Raw genomic sequence first — 16368 nt, 5'->3', positions numbered from 1 at the left:
AAAGGAGGTTTGGAGCTGGAGTGAGATGGGCATTGGGGCCACGGGTTGTGACAGGCAACTGAATCACCTGGCATTTCCTTATAATATTTTAAGAATTAACTGTTTTTACAGTGGCTTTCTTTTGGTATCTATAAAATAGTATAAGGCTTCCCTTTCATTACAAGCCTCATCTTTAGTCTTAAGAAGGAGAATGTGGTGCAGGTATTATTCCTGATCTTTTTTCAGGAGGCGTGGACACTGTTTGGTTTGCTCTCCCCGCTCCTCTGTCAGGCCTCACTGGAGGGTTGACCTTCACTGAACTTGGGCTTGGCTTTTTGGATCTACCTCTAGTCTGTCCACTGTTTCTCTAAGAACCCAACCTTCTGCTCCCAGCCCCCTGTTTTTAATGTCTAGTTTAGAAGGTGGTGCCTTGAGAGTTTATCAGTTCTTTTCTACTTTGTTTCCAAATTATATGCTAGTTTTCACAAACCAGAAATAATTGTTTCACACAAGATCTTAAAACCATGGGCTTGTGATCTTCATTTCACTTCCAGGTCTTCTGCTTCAGACTTGCACAGCTGCTTAAAGATTTCAAGGGGAAGATTATTTTATTTTTTTATGTTTGGGGAGAAAAGTAGCTATATGTCTACATTAATATTTCTTCTTTACAATTTGGTTATTTTTCTCAAATTGCAACTGACTTGATTTCTTAAATGAAGAAGGTACAGAAAAATAGAATAGAAATTTTCATTAATTTGCTTTGGTAACTTCTGACCATAGTCCTGCTTTTACTTTTAAATAATAGAACAAAATCTAAGTAAGATTACAAGAATAGCCAAAAATATTAGAATTGTCACTTTTTCAGAGTGATCAGGGCCTGCTGAAAATACCTGTTCTGGCCCTGTTATACATGACTCGGCTAAAACATTTTCCTCTAAGCTAAGACCGGTGTGGTGGTTGAATGAATCAAAAACAAGTCCATCAGAGAGCAAAATTAAAGCAATTCCATAGATCTAAATATATGAATAAGGAATCTTGTTTATTGGTACGCTCACTAGGAGGAATAAATCAAACAGCTCAAGTTTCCATAATAACTTTTGGTTTCTCAGCAGGTCTGAATAATGTACTCTTTCCAAAGTAAAAAGGAGTTGATTACAACTTCTGTGTATCATTTTGTGTCTTCCCTGATTATGGAAGGGCTAGATCTTAGTTATGCCTAATTCATGATCATGTGCAGCACATATCTGGAATAGCTGGATTCTGAAGCTACTCTTCAGTCCTAGATGAACAGAGGTTAGTCATGGTCCAGTGGGCTTGGTCCTTGAAATAAGAGAGCCAGGAAGCTCAGTGCCCGGAGTTTGCACCTCCTCCTCTCAGGTCAAGCCTTCATTGTGTTACAGTGTTGTTCTGTTAGAGAGGCTAGTACTGTACAATCTAGCCAATACAGATTTCTAATCTGCTTATTTATAATTCAAAAGCTTGCCTATATATTAATGAACCCTTAATGAGCTGTTGAAAATGCCTGAATTACAGTCAGATTATTAAACTCAAACAGCCCCGTAATCATACCATTTGAGTAGGCTTTAGGTACTTTTCACATCTGCAGCTTAGTATTGTGAAGGGTGTGCGTTTATTCGGAGAAAGCTTTGTAATAATTTTGACCTGTAATTTATTTATTGCCCTCCGAATGCAGTCGTCTATGCAGATGCTCTCTCCCATTATCTGTGGGGCAGGTGCACAGCATGTTGAAAGACAGCTAATTAGGATTTGCTGAAAGATATGCAAAAACTGTGGGCTTATAACAAAGCCAAGTTCATTGTTAAACAATGTTTTACTGTGTTTGTATGATTTATCTAAATCTTAGGGAGACTGGAATGAATGTTGTGGTTATATAAGTAGATTGCAAATAGGGCTGTTGTAGTTTTTTTTCCCTCCCATCTTTATAATGCTGTGGTGACTAAAAGGGCCTCGATATAAAACTTTATAAACCTCTTTATATGCTCCAGTATACTTACATTTTGGATAAAAAGCAAGAATAACCAGTTTTTTAAAACTATTGTTTTATCAAGTTTCAATGAAGTCATCAGGATCTTTTGATTACCACATAGTCAGATTCATTCTGGCTCTTGTGAATTTAGGTTCATTAAAATATTTATAGGTGCCCAGAAGAGTCAGTGTTATGACTGGAAGCCACACAGTGACTTCAGAAGGTTAGTAAACTAAGTAATAGTGAGTGGATAGTTGGGTAGGATGAAGAATAGAAGAGTAACTTGAATGTAAAGTAAGGAAATAAATAGAAATATTCAAATTGAAAATAATTTTGGAAACCAGGTATTACTATTTAGAGCTCCTATAATTATTGCTTTGCTTAATAGAAAAAAATTTAGTTTTCAAAATAAAGTTATAAAAATGACTTCATTATTGATAAAAAAGCTTCTCATTGCTGCCCAGTTGCAAAGAACTCTAGTACTTTATATCCAAAGGAGTATGAACTTTTTGTCAGGAAATGATTTTTCTGATGAGATCTGATGCACATAGTTTATAAAGTGAATACAGAAGATTTGCATTAAAGCATTTTTCTTGTTCTTGAGGCAAACACATGTATGATTTTTGAAATAAGATTACTTATCACAGAACAGGAGAATATTATAGTAACTGAAAATATATACTTAACAATTATTCTGTGTCCACTGCTATTGAACTTAAGAGTGCTTCCTATTGGTATAGTAGTGATGGTTCATATATATATTAGGTATGTATAAAAGTATCATAGATGACTAATTAATTTGTACCTTTTCCATTTCTTTCTGATGAATTTCCTTCTCTTCCCTTATGGTCTGCCTCCCTGAGTATCAGTCATTGGCATCTTTTGTCTGCCACTGTGCAAGAAGTGTAGAGTAATGTAATAATTTTGATTATGACTGTTGATCTACTATTAAAGACCCTTGCTACGTGTCCATAGGGAAAAGACTAATGTGTTCAAGTACAAAGGGAAAATTAGAAACCTGACAGAACCTTGAAGGTAGATAAAAACATTTTCAGAAGCACCATTATCTGTAAATCTAAAAGAGAAATAGCAGATGCACAAAAATGTGAGCAAAAGTTAAGTTTAAAAGGAGAAACTTAAGGCGCTTCCGAACATTATAAAATGAAACAGAACCCAAAGTGCAAGATGAGATTCTGTAGTAAGCCTCACAGCATGTAAAAGATACAGAAAACTTGTCATATGAACTATGTGTCCAAACCATGGGATTATAATATTTAAAACATTTTCGTGAATGAGAAAGGAGGAAAATAAAAGATGTTAAGTTAAACATACCAAATTAACCAATATGGGATGGTTCAGGAACAATACAAGGCAGCTTTTTCTAGTTCTAGAAGAAATAGCAAATACATTAGATTTTTAGTTATCTTTAGCAGTGAATGGGTTGATACAGATTTTATCTTACAAGAGAGTTGTCTTTGTTTCCCTGAATGAACTTACTATCTAAGAGTATTATAGTTTTCAAATCTTGTTTATTTACCTCTGAATAGACAACAGACATAATTTTAAATTATGTTGAGTTTTATTATTCAGTTGAAAGTATTCTGAAGTATATTTTTAAATGAAAGTGACAACTTTAAAGTGTTGGAGGGGAAGTTAAAGTTGTTCATTTGAGTTAAGACAACTAAGTGTTCTATCATGCTATGGTTATAATTCAGGACATCTAGGAATAAAGTCTGTTCTTAAAAGAATTCGTGGTAGTTCTAGGTTAGCATATGAAATCACAGAGCTGGTGATCATTTGAATACTTGGCAGTTTATAGATGTTATACTTGACACAGTGTGCACCTCTTTGGGCAAACGACGGATACAGATGCAAAGCAGAATCCAAAGGCAAACGTGCAAGATGCAGACTTCCTTCCCCTTTGTCCCTGAGAAGTCTTACAACTAGTGTGGGGAACCTTCTTTTACACAGATTTACAGAGGCTAATTGGGCTGGGATATTTCAGATTATGTTACACATTAATGAAAATGCTGATTTTGAGCTGTCATGACTCTGGTGCTTTTTATACCATGATAATTATTTTAAAACTTTGTCTTCTGTGTTGATGAAAACATCTTGGCAGAAAGCCTGTGTGACCTGATTAAACCTATGAATTGTCAGCTGTGATCTATAGTACTCAGAAGAGGATGCTGACTGGGCATCATTTAGGAAGTTCTTGATTTAAAAGCAAAATTAGATTGAGACTACTGTGCCCAGCATTGTAACCATGTCAGTGGCACATTTTTAATACTGTTTAGTGTCCTGGTTTTATAGTTTGCTGGCAATTGTTTAACTCTATTCACTTAATAATATAGATACTCAAGTATAGTTTATTACTTCATATTCTATGCATTTCTCTTCTGAAATTAACATGATAAAAAAGCCATCTAATCCTGTTTATTTTCCAATTTTTGAATATAACTTGTGAACTAAAACTATTTTATGAGAAATTTTTATTCTGTTTCTCTGACTGCACAGAATAATCACCATTTGATGAACTTATTTTATATCTCTGGAATTGTTTTCTTCCTTTCTTGAAACCCCCAATTTTTTACCCATCTTATGCTTAAATCATCTATATCTGAGGAACTTGGATGATCAGGATATCCAAGAAATCAGGGTTACCTTTTTCTAAACTTCCAATCTGGGATAAATTGGAAGGGGTGGTATTAGATATTTGAGGATGCATGTAAATATTATCTTGAAAGTAATTTTCATACTTATTCAAGCTTATTGATAAAATGTGAGCAATGAAGTTCTCAGCATGAATTGTAGTGCACTGATATTGTTTGATCATATTCTCAAATAAACAAAATACTCACACTATTTGTCCTGTTTCTCGCTTCTTCTCTCTCTGTTTCTCTCTTTCCTTGAAGGTCTCAGCATCAGAGGAGCCCAGGAGGAAGACCCTCCCGATCCCCAGCTAATGAGACTGGACAATATGCTTTTGGCAGAAGGGGTTTCAGGTCCTGAGAAAGGTGGGGGATCGGCGGCAGCAGCTGCAGCCGCGGCAGCCTCTGGAGGTTCTTCAGATAACTCTATTGAACACTCAGATTACAGAGCCAAATTGACCCAGATCAGACAAATCTATCACACAGAACTGGAGAAATATGAACAGGTCAGCAGCCGCCACTCTCATAGTCCTGCACAAACCCTCTATTGCTCTTCTACTAGACCATGCTAACCACTTCCATGGGCTGTGAGGGGTCGGTGTTAACTCAAAGAGCAAAAGAAATGAGGTCAATTTAAAAACCCAAACCAGTTGTTGGAATTGTGAAAGGGAGACTCTTTGAGATTGAAGAGGTGACGCTAACCCTATTTTATCCTGCCGATGTGTTTTAGTTTTCTTTATTCCTCACGCTCACATGCCCTTACTACCACACCTGCAGCCATTGTTCCCCTCTAACCTCACCACTTGGTGCCCTTCAGAGCTCTGTGTAATTATATTTATGCGCTGGCTTTGTTCATAAGCTTTAACAACTTTTAAAAGGAAGCATGCATAGTGAGCTTTTATCTCTTATGCTGTGAGCTCTAGAATCCTCCTAGGAATTAATTCTTATGGATTGTGCCAGACTAGGAAAGGGAGCTAACTTGCATTACTTGAGTAAGCAGGTTCTGGCCTGTCTTTCTGAGCATGAGACCTCCTGGGATAATTATGGGGTAATACCTCAAGACAGGGAATATCAGGCATTGTGTGCTGAATTCCTGATTACAAAGGGAGTAAGGATTAAAAATTCTGTTCTTAGCAATTTTATTAACAATCCTTCATTGAACCTAAGATATCTTCAAATTTAAGCTGTGCCATTATTTTGTTACTACCAAGAAAAAGTCAGACTGCTGTTTTAACTCTAAAATGTCATTGATTACAAACTGCTTCTAAACTTCAGGGATGTGAAAACTTGGGGGGAAAATAGATGAGTTCTAGATTTAATATAATAAGTTAAAATGTTGGTGTTTCATTTTAAACATATTTTAGTTGTTAGTTTAAGACCAAAATGTTCTTAGTTTGAGGAGTTCTCATTTGATAAGAATTCTTATTCGAAAGTTAATAAAGAAGCTCATTATAATGAAACCTTTAAAACATACACAAAAAAGAGAATAGTATTAGATCAAATCCCATGAAATCACCAAGGTTTAGGTTCAAAAACAGTTGCAAACTAGTTGCGGTGGCACAACCTATAGTCCCAGCTACTTGGGAGGTAGAAGCAAGAGAATCACTTATGGCCAGGAGTTACAGACCAACCTAGCAAGACAACAGAACAGTTGCATATTGTTAATTTCATAGGGTTCAACCTAAAATAAGAGTCCCCTATACAGCACCCAGATAGACAGTCAGCACTTTGCCACTCTTTATTTTATTTTGTCTCTCACCTCGCCTTTTTTTTTTTTTTTTTTTTTTGAGTATTTAAAAGCAAGTCTCAGACATCATATAATTTTAAGCATACTTAACTTTACTATATAGGTAGTCACTTCTCAAAGTCCATACACTTAAGTGTGAAGTGGGGCTCCTGGTGATTTTTTTTTTTTTTTTAAACCAGGTATCGAACCCCGTAGGCATTTAACCACTGAGCCGCATTCCCCACCCTTTCTATTTATTTTTTACTTTGAGACAGGGTCTTCCTAAGTTGGTTAGGTCTTTTTTTTTTTTTTTTTTTTTTTTTTTTTTTTTAACAGTTTTAGGTTCACATCAAAATTGAGAAGAAGGTATAGAGATATGTCATATGTCCCCTTCCTCTACATATGTGTAGTATTCCCCATTATCAGCATCCCACACCAGAGTTATATTTGTTAGGGTGAACCTACATTGATGCGTCATTACCCAAAGTCCATCAGTTTACCTTAGGGCTCACTCTTGGTGTTGTGTATTCTATGGGTTTAGATAAATGTATACGCATATAGGATCACGCATAGTATTTTCACTGTTGTAAAGATTGTGCTACTCATCCCTCTCTCCCTCTGTAACTCTCTCCCCACAGATCCCTGACAACCCCTGTTCAGGCTTAATGCTGAATTTTTTCTTATAAGATCCCTGAACACCTTCAGATAGAAATTTAGTTATAGATATATAGTGGTTTCTCTTTTTTTTTTTTCCCCTCCATTGCCTTTTCTAATATTCTGGATATGGTATTAAATGTTGAATTCTATCCCAGGGGTGAGTGTATTTTGAGGGAGGGTAGAAAGATGTATGTAGTGTTATCTTAAATGCAACGTAAATTAATATTATAAAATGTTTTCTATTTTTCTGAATAGGATTTTCTGGGACCCAGAATTGTATCTAATCTGTAGGAATAAATTTTGGTGGAAAATGTGCAGATAAGAATTTTGAAAAATTACCTTTTATTGTACATGAAAAAAATTTAGCTTTCTGATTTGACATATGAATAATTAAGAGTAAACAAAACAAGTCATGGTTGAAAAGGTTGCCCTGAGCATAAACAGTAGAAAGTGTCTCTAATTTGTAGTATAATCCTAATTGCGTGACTTTATGTTAAATACTTCTATACATATTTACTAGGTAAATCTCACCAGTCATCTTGTACGGGGTGAGTAATTGAAGTGGTTCCTTACTACCCCCTGCCTTGTTTCTCCACACCTACCTTCTTACTTTCTCCCTGTGGCCCTGATGGAGGTTGGAGAAGCTGGCATCAGTTGATGGCGAGCATTTGAGCCTCATGGTTTTAGAAATATGCCCTAATAATTTCCTATGAGAGTTTTATTAACCCTAATCCTGACTAACTCCAGAATCAAATCACCAAGATTTTTTTTTGTTTTTTTTTGACAATTTGGGGGTTTCGTTTTTCCTATAAAATTGTATATATTACATAGAAGTTCTATATAAATTAATCTTTTTTGTTCTTTGCATTAAATATAAAATTGAGAATAACAAATGTTACCATGAGTCTTATTTCTGAATATAGCCAGTAGTCTAAAAAATACTTAAATGTATATTTCCTTTCTTGTTATTAATACTTTCAGGAGGAAAAAATTTAGATATATGAAATCTATGCACCATTATGGACAAATAAATAATGGGATATGAAGACTGATTGGCAGACTCACCAGAATCAGTTTTTTCTTGTAGATTCTGAATTGTTCTAGAAATTGTAGCAGCATTTAGTTCCCTTGAGTTGTCTTTTATAGCTCTTCTGTTTATAGTTCTTCTAAGTTATTAAGATCAGTGAGTTTTGACATAAAACAGTCAACTTTTCTTTTCAGTTCTTTAGGGTACAAGAACATCTGGACCTTTCAGGGATGTGCTTTGGCATTACCAGAAGGGTGAAACAGAGGTACATGAGGTGAAGCGGTGGTGTTTCTAAAATAAATTGTGTTGTAATTTCCATCTTGTAGGTGAGACAGTGGGATTCAGAGAGGTTAAGTGTTCTGTCCAATGCCACACATTGTTAGAGTCAGGCATTGCAGTCAGTTTTGGTAATGTGCCATTCTTGTCTGTTGTATTATACTACTATTCTATTCACATAGAATTGAAAATAATTCAGATATATTCTGTTTTTTCTCCAGTTTGCCCATGTTGGATTGCATTTAAAATGGGAACAAAGCAGATAGAAAACCTACTATTTTAATTACTTTCCAAAAATTATTTTTTCTTCCCAAGAGTGATCACAGGAACTCCAAATGACAGAAAACTTATCAGTAAATAGGAAAAACATATATGTTAAGGCAGAGGATTCATTAGAAATTTGTGTTGAACCTTACTGAAAGAAATAAACTACTTTGGAATCTTAAGAGTTATTCATTCTACTGTGTTTTGCAATGAAACTGTAATGAAAATGTATCTGAAGCCTGTTTAGATTTAGATTGCCATAAAATTAACAAACACCACCAATATGGTAAATTAAAGTACCTTCTAAGCATAGCCGCATTTACAAAGCTAAGCAGACTAGAGTTACAGTTTGAGCAAAAGCATATCCAAGCTGCAAGTCTCAGTTTTAGGTATGAGTGTTAGGTATGGTATTGTCTCTAAAATCAGTTTTTCCCCCCAAAAGTGTTCTTTGATCATGTGTCTCTATTCCATAGACTCAGGTTTAGTGATTCTTGATGGTAACTGCCTAAATTTACTTGCAGATGCTTTTGAAATCTTTGGCATTGAATGTATATTAAAGTAAGATCATCCAAAAGGAAACAAAACTATTTTACTTATGTCTTGTTGATTCTGACACCCAGCAGGGATATGACAATTTTCCAAAGCTTGCAGCAAACAGTCTTGTAATACTTTATTTCAGATGCATTGCTTTTTTTCTAGCTGAGACAAACCTGGTTGCTTCTGTCTTCTTGTTGATTAGCTACAAGTTTTGAAAATCCTTTTACTGTACCTTTTAAATATAGATTTGAAGTTGCAATTTAAAGACCTAACTGTTAAAATAACTGAGTTTCTAATGAATTTAAGCCAGTAGTCCTCAGGAAGCCTTGCTTTTAAGAAGTGAAGGCCTTCTAAACTAGTCCTTTTTGGTTTTTTCACCTCTCTACCCAAAGAAAATGGACACAATGGTTTTTGCAAATGAGACTTGACCTTGACATTTGTTTGAGGAAAGATGCTCTATGCTCTATGCAGCTCTCACACTTTGTACCAGAATAAATGCTTGTACACAGGCAATTCACTTTATAATTTACAGCTGCTATAATAGAGATGACATATTGAAAGCTATCTACTATAATTATATTGAAATACATTTTTGCTGAAGGCAAAAGTGTTGTAAAGGTCCCAACCCTTCCCAAGCATCAGGGAACCTGCTCTCTGAGTTCACAGATATCTTTTGTATTCAGCCTAAATCCTGCAGAACACTGGAACCAAGCATACACACTGGGTGTGCTCAAGACCAATCAGGTATCATTAGGCAGTAGGAAAAAATTGTGCAAAAAATTTAAGACTCAGAGATTACAGGGGATTGTTGGGAACAGATGACAAGTGCAGGATCTAAACATTGTATTAGCATGTCCTTATGCTTGTCTGAGGATCTCTGCTTATGTTTATATTTACTGGCAAAATCACCTTTGCTTGTAAGGGGAATTTTCTTTTATCAGGTTGAAAATGCTATTATTATCACAGTAGAGGTTGTGCAGCCCAAATCCGTTTTGCTGTTCTGAATAATTAAGCAGGATAGGATACTGCCTTGTGTAAGCTTTATATTTCACATTCCCAAGAACAGCCTCTTCATTCAGTTTTCCAAGGAAAGAGTTTTACTTTTTGTTGGCTTTTTTTTTTTTTTCCGGTACTGGGGATTGAACTCAGGGATGCTCTCTCTACCACTGAGCTACATCCTCAACCCTTTTTATTTTATTTTGTAATGGGGTCTTGCTAAGTTGCTGAGGCTGGTCTCCAATGTGAGATCATCCTGCCTCAGCCTTCTGAGTAGCTGGCATCACAGTCATGTGCCATGATGCCAGAATTCTTATTGGCTTTCATGCTGAGGCTTTTCCTTAGCTGGAAGGAGTATTTGAGTATTCCCTTTTTGTCTTCCAAGTTACCAGTTAATTGACTGTGTATCAGTTGTATTTATGACCCCAAACTTGATTAATAAAATGAGTTATTTTATGTTTAAATACTTTTTTCAACTTGGAAACACTATTTATTCAGACTATGAGAAGGTCGAACTATATGAGTTAACCAGAGTAAGGTCTTACAGAATGACAGACACAAAACATGAGTTTCATAAAATTTTCTTTTTTATTGTCAATAATAACTGCCATTTATTAGGTATTGGTTATTGTAAAGAATTTAACAAAACTCTCTTGAGATATCTTTACAAAACTCTCATGAGATATGTCCCTAAACCACGTGATTCAGTAATAAGTGTTGAGGTATAACAGATATTTTTGTCTTTGTGACTTTTTCTTAGGTATATTAGTCTCATTCCAGTTGGCTTAGACAGAATCATATTTTTTTATCCCAAAATAAGAAGAATTTGTTGACTTAACAAACATTCAATAAATATAAAATCTATGGCATTAGAGTTATTTGCAAAGTTAATAAAGACATCTAGAAAGTGGTTGCATTGCAAATTTGGGATGTCTACTTTTTTTGTTCTGTTTTGTTTTTTGAGATAGCATCTCACTGTGTTGCCCAGGTTGATACCGAACTCCTGGGGTCAAGTGATCTTCCTGCCTCAACTTCCTGTGTAGCTAAGACTATACAGGCATCTGGCTGGGCATCTTTTAAGAGAGATTTATTCTTTTGGTCAAAAAGTATAGGGGGTGTCATGATCTATTGTCTACAGTCAGTTTCCCTGGATGGCTACAAAGAACAATTCAGTTTTTAGAATTGATCTCTGATTCACTTGAAAACTTCCTGTAAAATCAGTACTTGCCCACTGTCTGATTTTACATTTCATTATGTGAACTTAAAGATAAGAAAAGGGTTGAATTTTGAATCTACAACTGAACAAAGCACTATCACAAAATGGAGAAAACACTGAGAGCTTTAGTTTTGTGTGTAAATCAAATATGTGTAGATATTGAAGAGATGGTTTTATTAACCCAAAAATACCACTTAAGACATCTAGAATCCAAATCTTTCAAGAACAGTTTTTACTTGGTTTCGGTTTTTGAAGAAAAAGCAAATTGCAAAGAGATAGGCTTATGATAGGAATTGATTGGAAATATTTTTATCAGATGAAGTCTTCCATGCTTTATGTAAACTTTATGTTTTAAAACATGCGAACAGCTGAATGAAGAGAAAAAGAGGATTCAGTCAATATTCTAATCAGAAAATTCAAGAAACTAAAATTCTCATTTCCTAAATGTTCCAGTGAACCAAGGTGTATCTGAAATTTATATTATGGACATTGACCAGAAAGTTCTTAACTGACAATTCCACTTAACAATAAAATAATGAAAGATTTCTCCTAATGTCTTAATGATGTAGTCTTGAAGGTGTGATGAAGGATAAGACAGGTGTTTGAAGTAAGCTTTCTGTATTAGGAACAGCATTGGTACTAGTATGTTGTGTGGCCCTTCTGAATAACTCTGTAATCATTTGATCATTCTTACTGCATTCTTATGTTTTAAAATGTGCACCTTTTACAGAGTAGATGAGGCAGTGCTGTGCTCTGCTCTGAAACTGGTACAGATGATGCTGTAAATGAGGCTGTAATTTACTTTCACTGGTATAAAGGAAAAAAAATCACTTTGCCTAAAGTGTATGCATCTTTCTTAAGGGTGTACCCAGATTTTAATTATCTAAATGTAAATACTTAACGAATTTTACTTAGAGTAATGAGCTAAAGTGCACACTACATAAATGAGATGTTCTAATTAATCATGTATGAACTACTGGTTTAAAGAAAAGCTATGTGATTTCTGGAATGTTGGGTTATTGCCAAATTGCTAATCAGCATTTGCATTCATAGATGGCTTCACTTAATAAGTTGTGAGACATTCAGCAAATGTTTTAGGAAATTATGAGTTTTTAGATACAGAAACTTTTTGCTTTTAACCCTTTTTTCTCATATGAGCCTTTGGATGCTTCTTAGAAACCTTAGATATCCATTGTGGTTAAAATTCAGTGAGACAAAATTGAGGAGAGTTAACATCACAGGTATCATGCACATAAGAGTCCTGAATTATTTACCAAGACTACACCCTGCCATGGATATGTTATATAATGTGTGACTAGGGTTTGTAGAAATTACAAAGTTACATATGCAAATTGGAAGTGCTTCTCCATATATCCCAGTATGGCAGTTCTCCAACTTCTCTATCATAGGCCTTAGACTCTTGAAATTATTGGAGTTCCTACCCTGTACCAAGAACTTTTGCTTGGTGGATTTTGTCTATCAATATTTATTATAATAGAAACTAAAGCTAGAAAAATTCAAAGTATTTATCAGTTAAGAATAATAGAAGCAATTGCATGTTAAGTAAAATAACTTTAAAATTTTATTTTAAAAAACTCAATTTAATGAGAAAAATGACATTGCTTTTACATTTTTGCACACTCTAATACTGACCATAATAGAAGGCAGCTTGATTCTCATATCCGCTTCAGCAGTCAATCTATTGTCATATGGTTGAAGTATATGAGGAACATGTGGCCTCACATACATCATTAGAAAAGAAAGGGATATATGAATAACTTTTTCAGAAAATTATGGATTTAAAAAAATATATCAGCACTTGACAAGTTGTAGTTTTATAAAGGTTAGTTATGAGTTGAAATCTGAAACCACATCAATGAACTTTTTGGGTTCTCCTTTAAAATCCATTGATTTTAGTTTGCCCTTTGAATAGATCTACTTGTGCATACTTTGTAACATGATTCACTGATCATTTGGAAAGTATTGGTTCACTGAATTTGGAGTATCTTCCAAATGTTAACACATTTCATTACCAAAATATATGTATATATTAATATCAACAGTGAACTAATCAGAAAGTCTACAGGGAAACTGTCAAGCTCACAGTATGATGCAAGTTTTCCGAAATTTTAATTTCCATTTGAAAACTCAACTTTTATCATGGGCACAAATTCTGCCACATATTTTCTTTGATATGACAGGCTCACTTGGTTCATTTTGAGAAAACATCTGCCAAGTACCCAATTCCAAATAATCATAATTTATCAATTTTATTTTCAAGTAAAAATGTTGCTGTGAAAAAAGTGACTTCAGCTCAGAATTCTTTTTCTTAAGGCAACTGTCCTTTGATACGCAGCAAAAGTGCTTTTGTGTGCTTCCCATTTTGTCACATAGAAAGATTATTAAAGACATACTCAAAGGTTGCAATGCAAAGATGAATAATTTCTAATGCTTCACCAAGGACATTTGTAAGTGAAACTGGCCTGTGCATTTATAAATGTGCAGTGTAAAGAATAAAAATATAAATATATCTGGGATTATCTAGTATAGTGCTTCCCATTGGTCCATAAGATGCTCTGAGGCTGTGCTGTCCCATACACTACCCACATTGTACACAGCTATCGAGCACTTGGAGTTGGCCTAGTCTGAGTGGAGATGTACTACAGATGTAAACTATGCACTGGATTTCAGAGAGTACAAAAAGGAATGTGAAATACCTCCATAACAGTTTTTGTTTTTTAAACACATTGTGTGTTGAAATGTTTTTCATGCATTGGGTTAAATCAAATATGTTGTTAAAATGATTCTTTGTATTAAAACTTACATGTGACTCACTATATATTTTTATTAGATAGTGCTGTTCTGGAGATTTTGGGTAGCCAAATTTTGGTAAAGTTGTATGTATTATTTCTCCTCTATGCATATTGGCATAAAAATACTGAGTAGTATTGTCCTTTTCCCCACCCTCCAATAAAAATCTTCTAAAATTTTGGTTGGGCTGGGGGATATAGCTCAGTTGGTAGAGTGCTTGCCTTGTAAGCACAAGGCCCTGGGTTCAGTCCCCAGCGCTGCTAAATAAATAAATAAATAAATAAATAAATAAATAAAATTTTGGTTAACTCAGCAGTTCCCAAACACACTGTATTTTTGTACAATGTATTAACATTCAATGGAACTAGCTGTAGAATTTGCTAACCCCAGTTTGGAGGAAAAATTCAAGTTTAATTTTCTTCATTTTACTGATGAGAAAACTGAAGGCAAATATTGTCAAATTATATAATTTGGAAATTATGTAAACATAGCCTTAGGGAAGTTTAATAAAAAATATACATAATATTTCTTGACTGGGTGATCAGTTTTTCACTTGACATAAGATAATCCAAATGATAATAACATAGTGGGGAAAATCTTATACTTACTTTTTTAAAAATTTGGTTTCCTTAAAAGATAAAAAATTCTGGTTTTAGTCTACAGAATTCCTTAATATTTTACTGTATCATAACCACAGACAGTAGTTATTAACCCTTTTTAGTTATAGACCATCTGAGAATCTAAAAGAAAACTTAACAAATTGCAGATCCTCACACACCTGTGCATACAAATGGCATACAATTTCCTGGGGTCACACAGATATCTTAACCCTTTCCATGGACTGAGGTTAAGAATCCTGCACTTGTGGCCCAGAGGCAATGAGCTCCTGGGTATGAACCTCCCTCACTCTTAAATTGTGTTGGGAAAGCCCACCAGTCCATCTGGGGTGTCTTGGTTGCCTACTGTGTGTATTGCACAGCTCTACTCTAAGAATTCCATAAGTATAATATGGGGTCATTACTTACAAGGAATTTAAAATTTCTTAAAATTTGAACATACTTTTTAAAAAACAACTTCAAGTAAATGGTAAGAAGACTCATTTTACCTCATCTTAAAAATATTTAAGAAAAGTTTTGTAAAAGCTTAACATGAAATACCCAGTGTACTTGAAAAGGTTAGTTTTCTAATGAGCAGTTAGAAAAACTATCAAGTGCTGTATGTGAGCATTGTTCAGAATATCTGGATGGAAGTGGACATGATTATAATTTCAAAATGTGTCTTGCCTTGATCAATGATCATTCTGTCTGCCTACCCTACCAGGGGCGTCTGTGAAGTAAGATGCAGAATCTTGCATCCTGTCTTTTTAATGAAAATGCCAGATGTTCTTTTTATTCAGGAGTGTAGACTGATGCTGTATTTACCAAGGAAGTACTGAATTTCAGTGTAGGCCCAGTTACACAGTTTTGCAGATCTAAAAGAGTGCAGGTGAACTGAAATAGACAGTGGCCAAGCATTGTTAGCTGAAAAGTTAAGTCCCAAGTCTAATTCTTATTTCCTTGCTGCCCCTCCCTGGAAAAGCTGAGTACTTTACAGGGGTGGCTTTTATCCACCAGGGTGTGAATGCTCCTGAATTACACTAGGTCATTGGCATGCTTGTCATGTGCTGATTCAGCAGTTAGTTCTTGCCTTTAGGGTGTAACCCAGTGGTAGAGCTCATGCTTAACACACCTGAGGCCTGGGTGCAATCCCTAGCTCCAACCCAAACAAGAAGGGCCTTCCTCTTCTCTACAAATTCTCTCTGTTCCTCCTAGCAACTCGCTAAAGTTGCTATGTGCTGTTATTGCTACAGTTTTTCTTGTGCTTAGAATTTCTCCTGATATCTACCTTTAGCTGCCTTTCAAAAATACTACCCATTCTTTATAGCCCAACATTACTTCTCCCATGAATTCTTCAGATGAGAACACTTCCTGCTTGGAACTAACGAAGTCTTTATTAATACCTTCCTCTTACACTTTGTAATGATTTCCTTGTGTGAGAATTATTTGTTTGTTTTATTTCACTGAAGGCCAGGTCTACATCTTGCTTGTTTCCATGTCCCTGATAGTTCTTGGAAGGGTTTGAACTTAATTTTGCAGTAAACATTTGTTGACTAAATGTAAAACACTAGAGGGGGTGGGGGTAGGGGAAAAAGTATATGTATATGTGTAGTACTAGTAGTAGTAACGAGCATCTTCCAGTGGG

At 35.0% G+C, this 16368-nt stretch overlaps 1 protein-coding gene across 3 annotated transcripts in view; it reads left to right on the top strand.

Moving 5' to 3' along the window:
- The window catches only part of Pbx3 (PBX homeobox 3), a 204654-nt gene that overhangs the window by 148794 nt on the left and 39492 nt on the right, over nt 1–16368 (top strand). For all 3 annotated transcript variants that reach the window (XM_047524298.1, XM_047524296.1, XM_047524297.1), the window contains exon 3: nt 4882–5123. In XM_047524298.1, coding sequence (XP_047380254.1) covers nt 4882–5123 — 242 coding nt within the window. The remainder of the gene's footprint in view (nt 1–4881; nt 5124–16368) is intronic.

This window comes from Sciurus carolinensis, chromosome 14 (genome assembly GCF_902686445.1).
Source record: "Sciurus carolinensis chromosome 14, mSciCar1.2, whole genome shotgun sequence".
NCBI lineage: Eukaryota > Metazoa > Chordata > Mammalia > Rodentia > Sciuridae > Sciurus > Sciurus carolinensis.
Note: the sequence above shows the minus strand (reverse complement) of the source record. Positions and strands in the feature narration are given on the sequence as shown.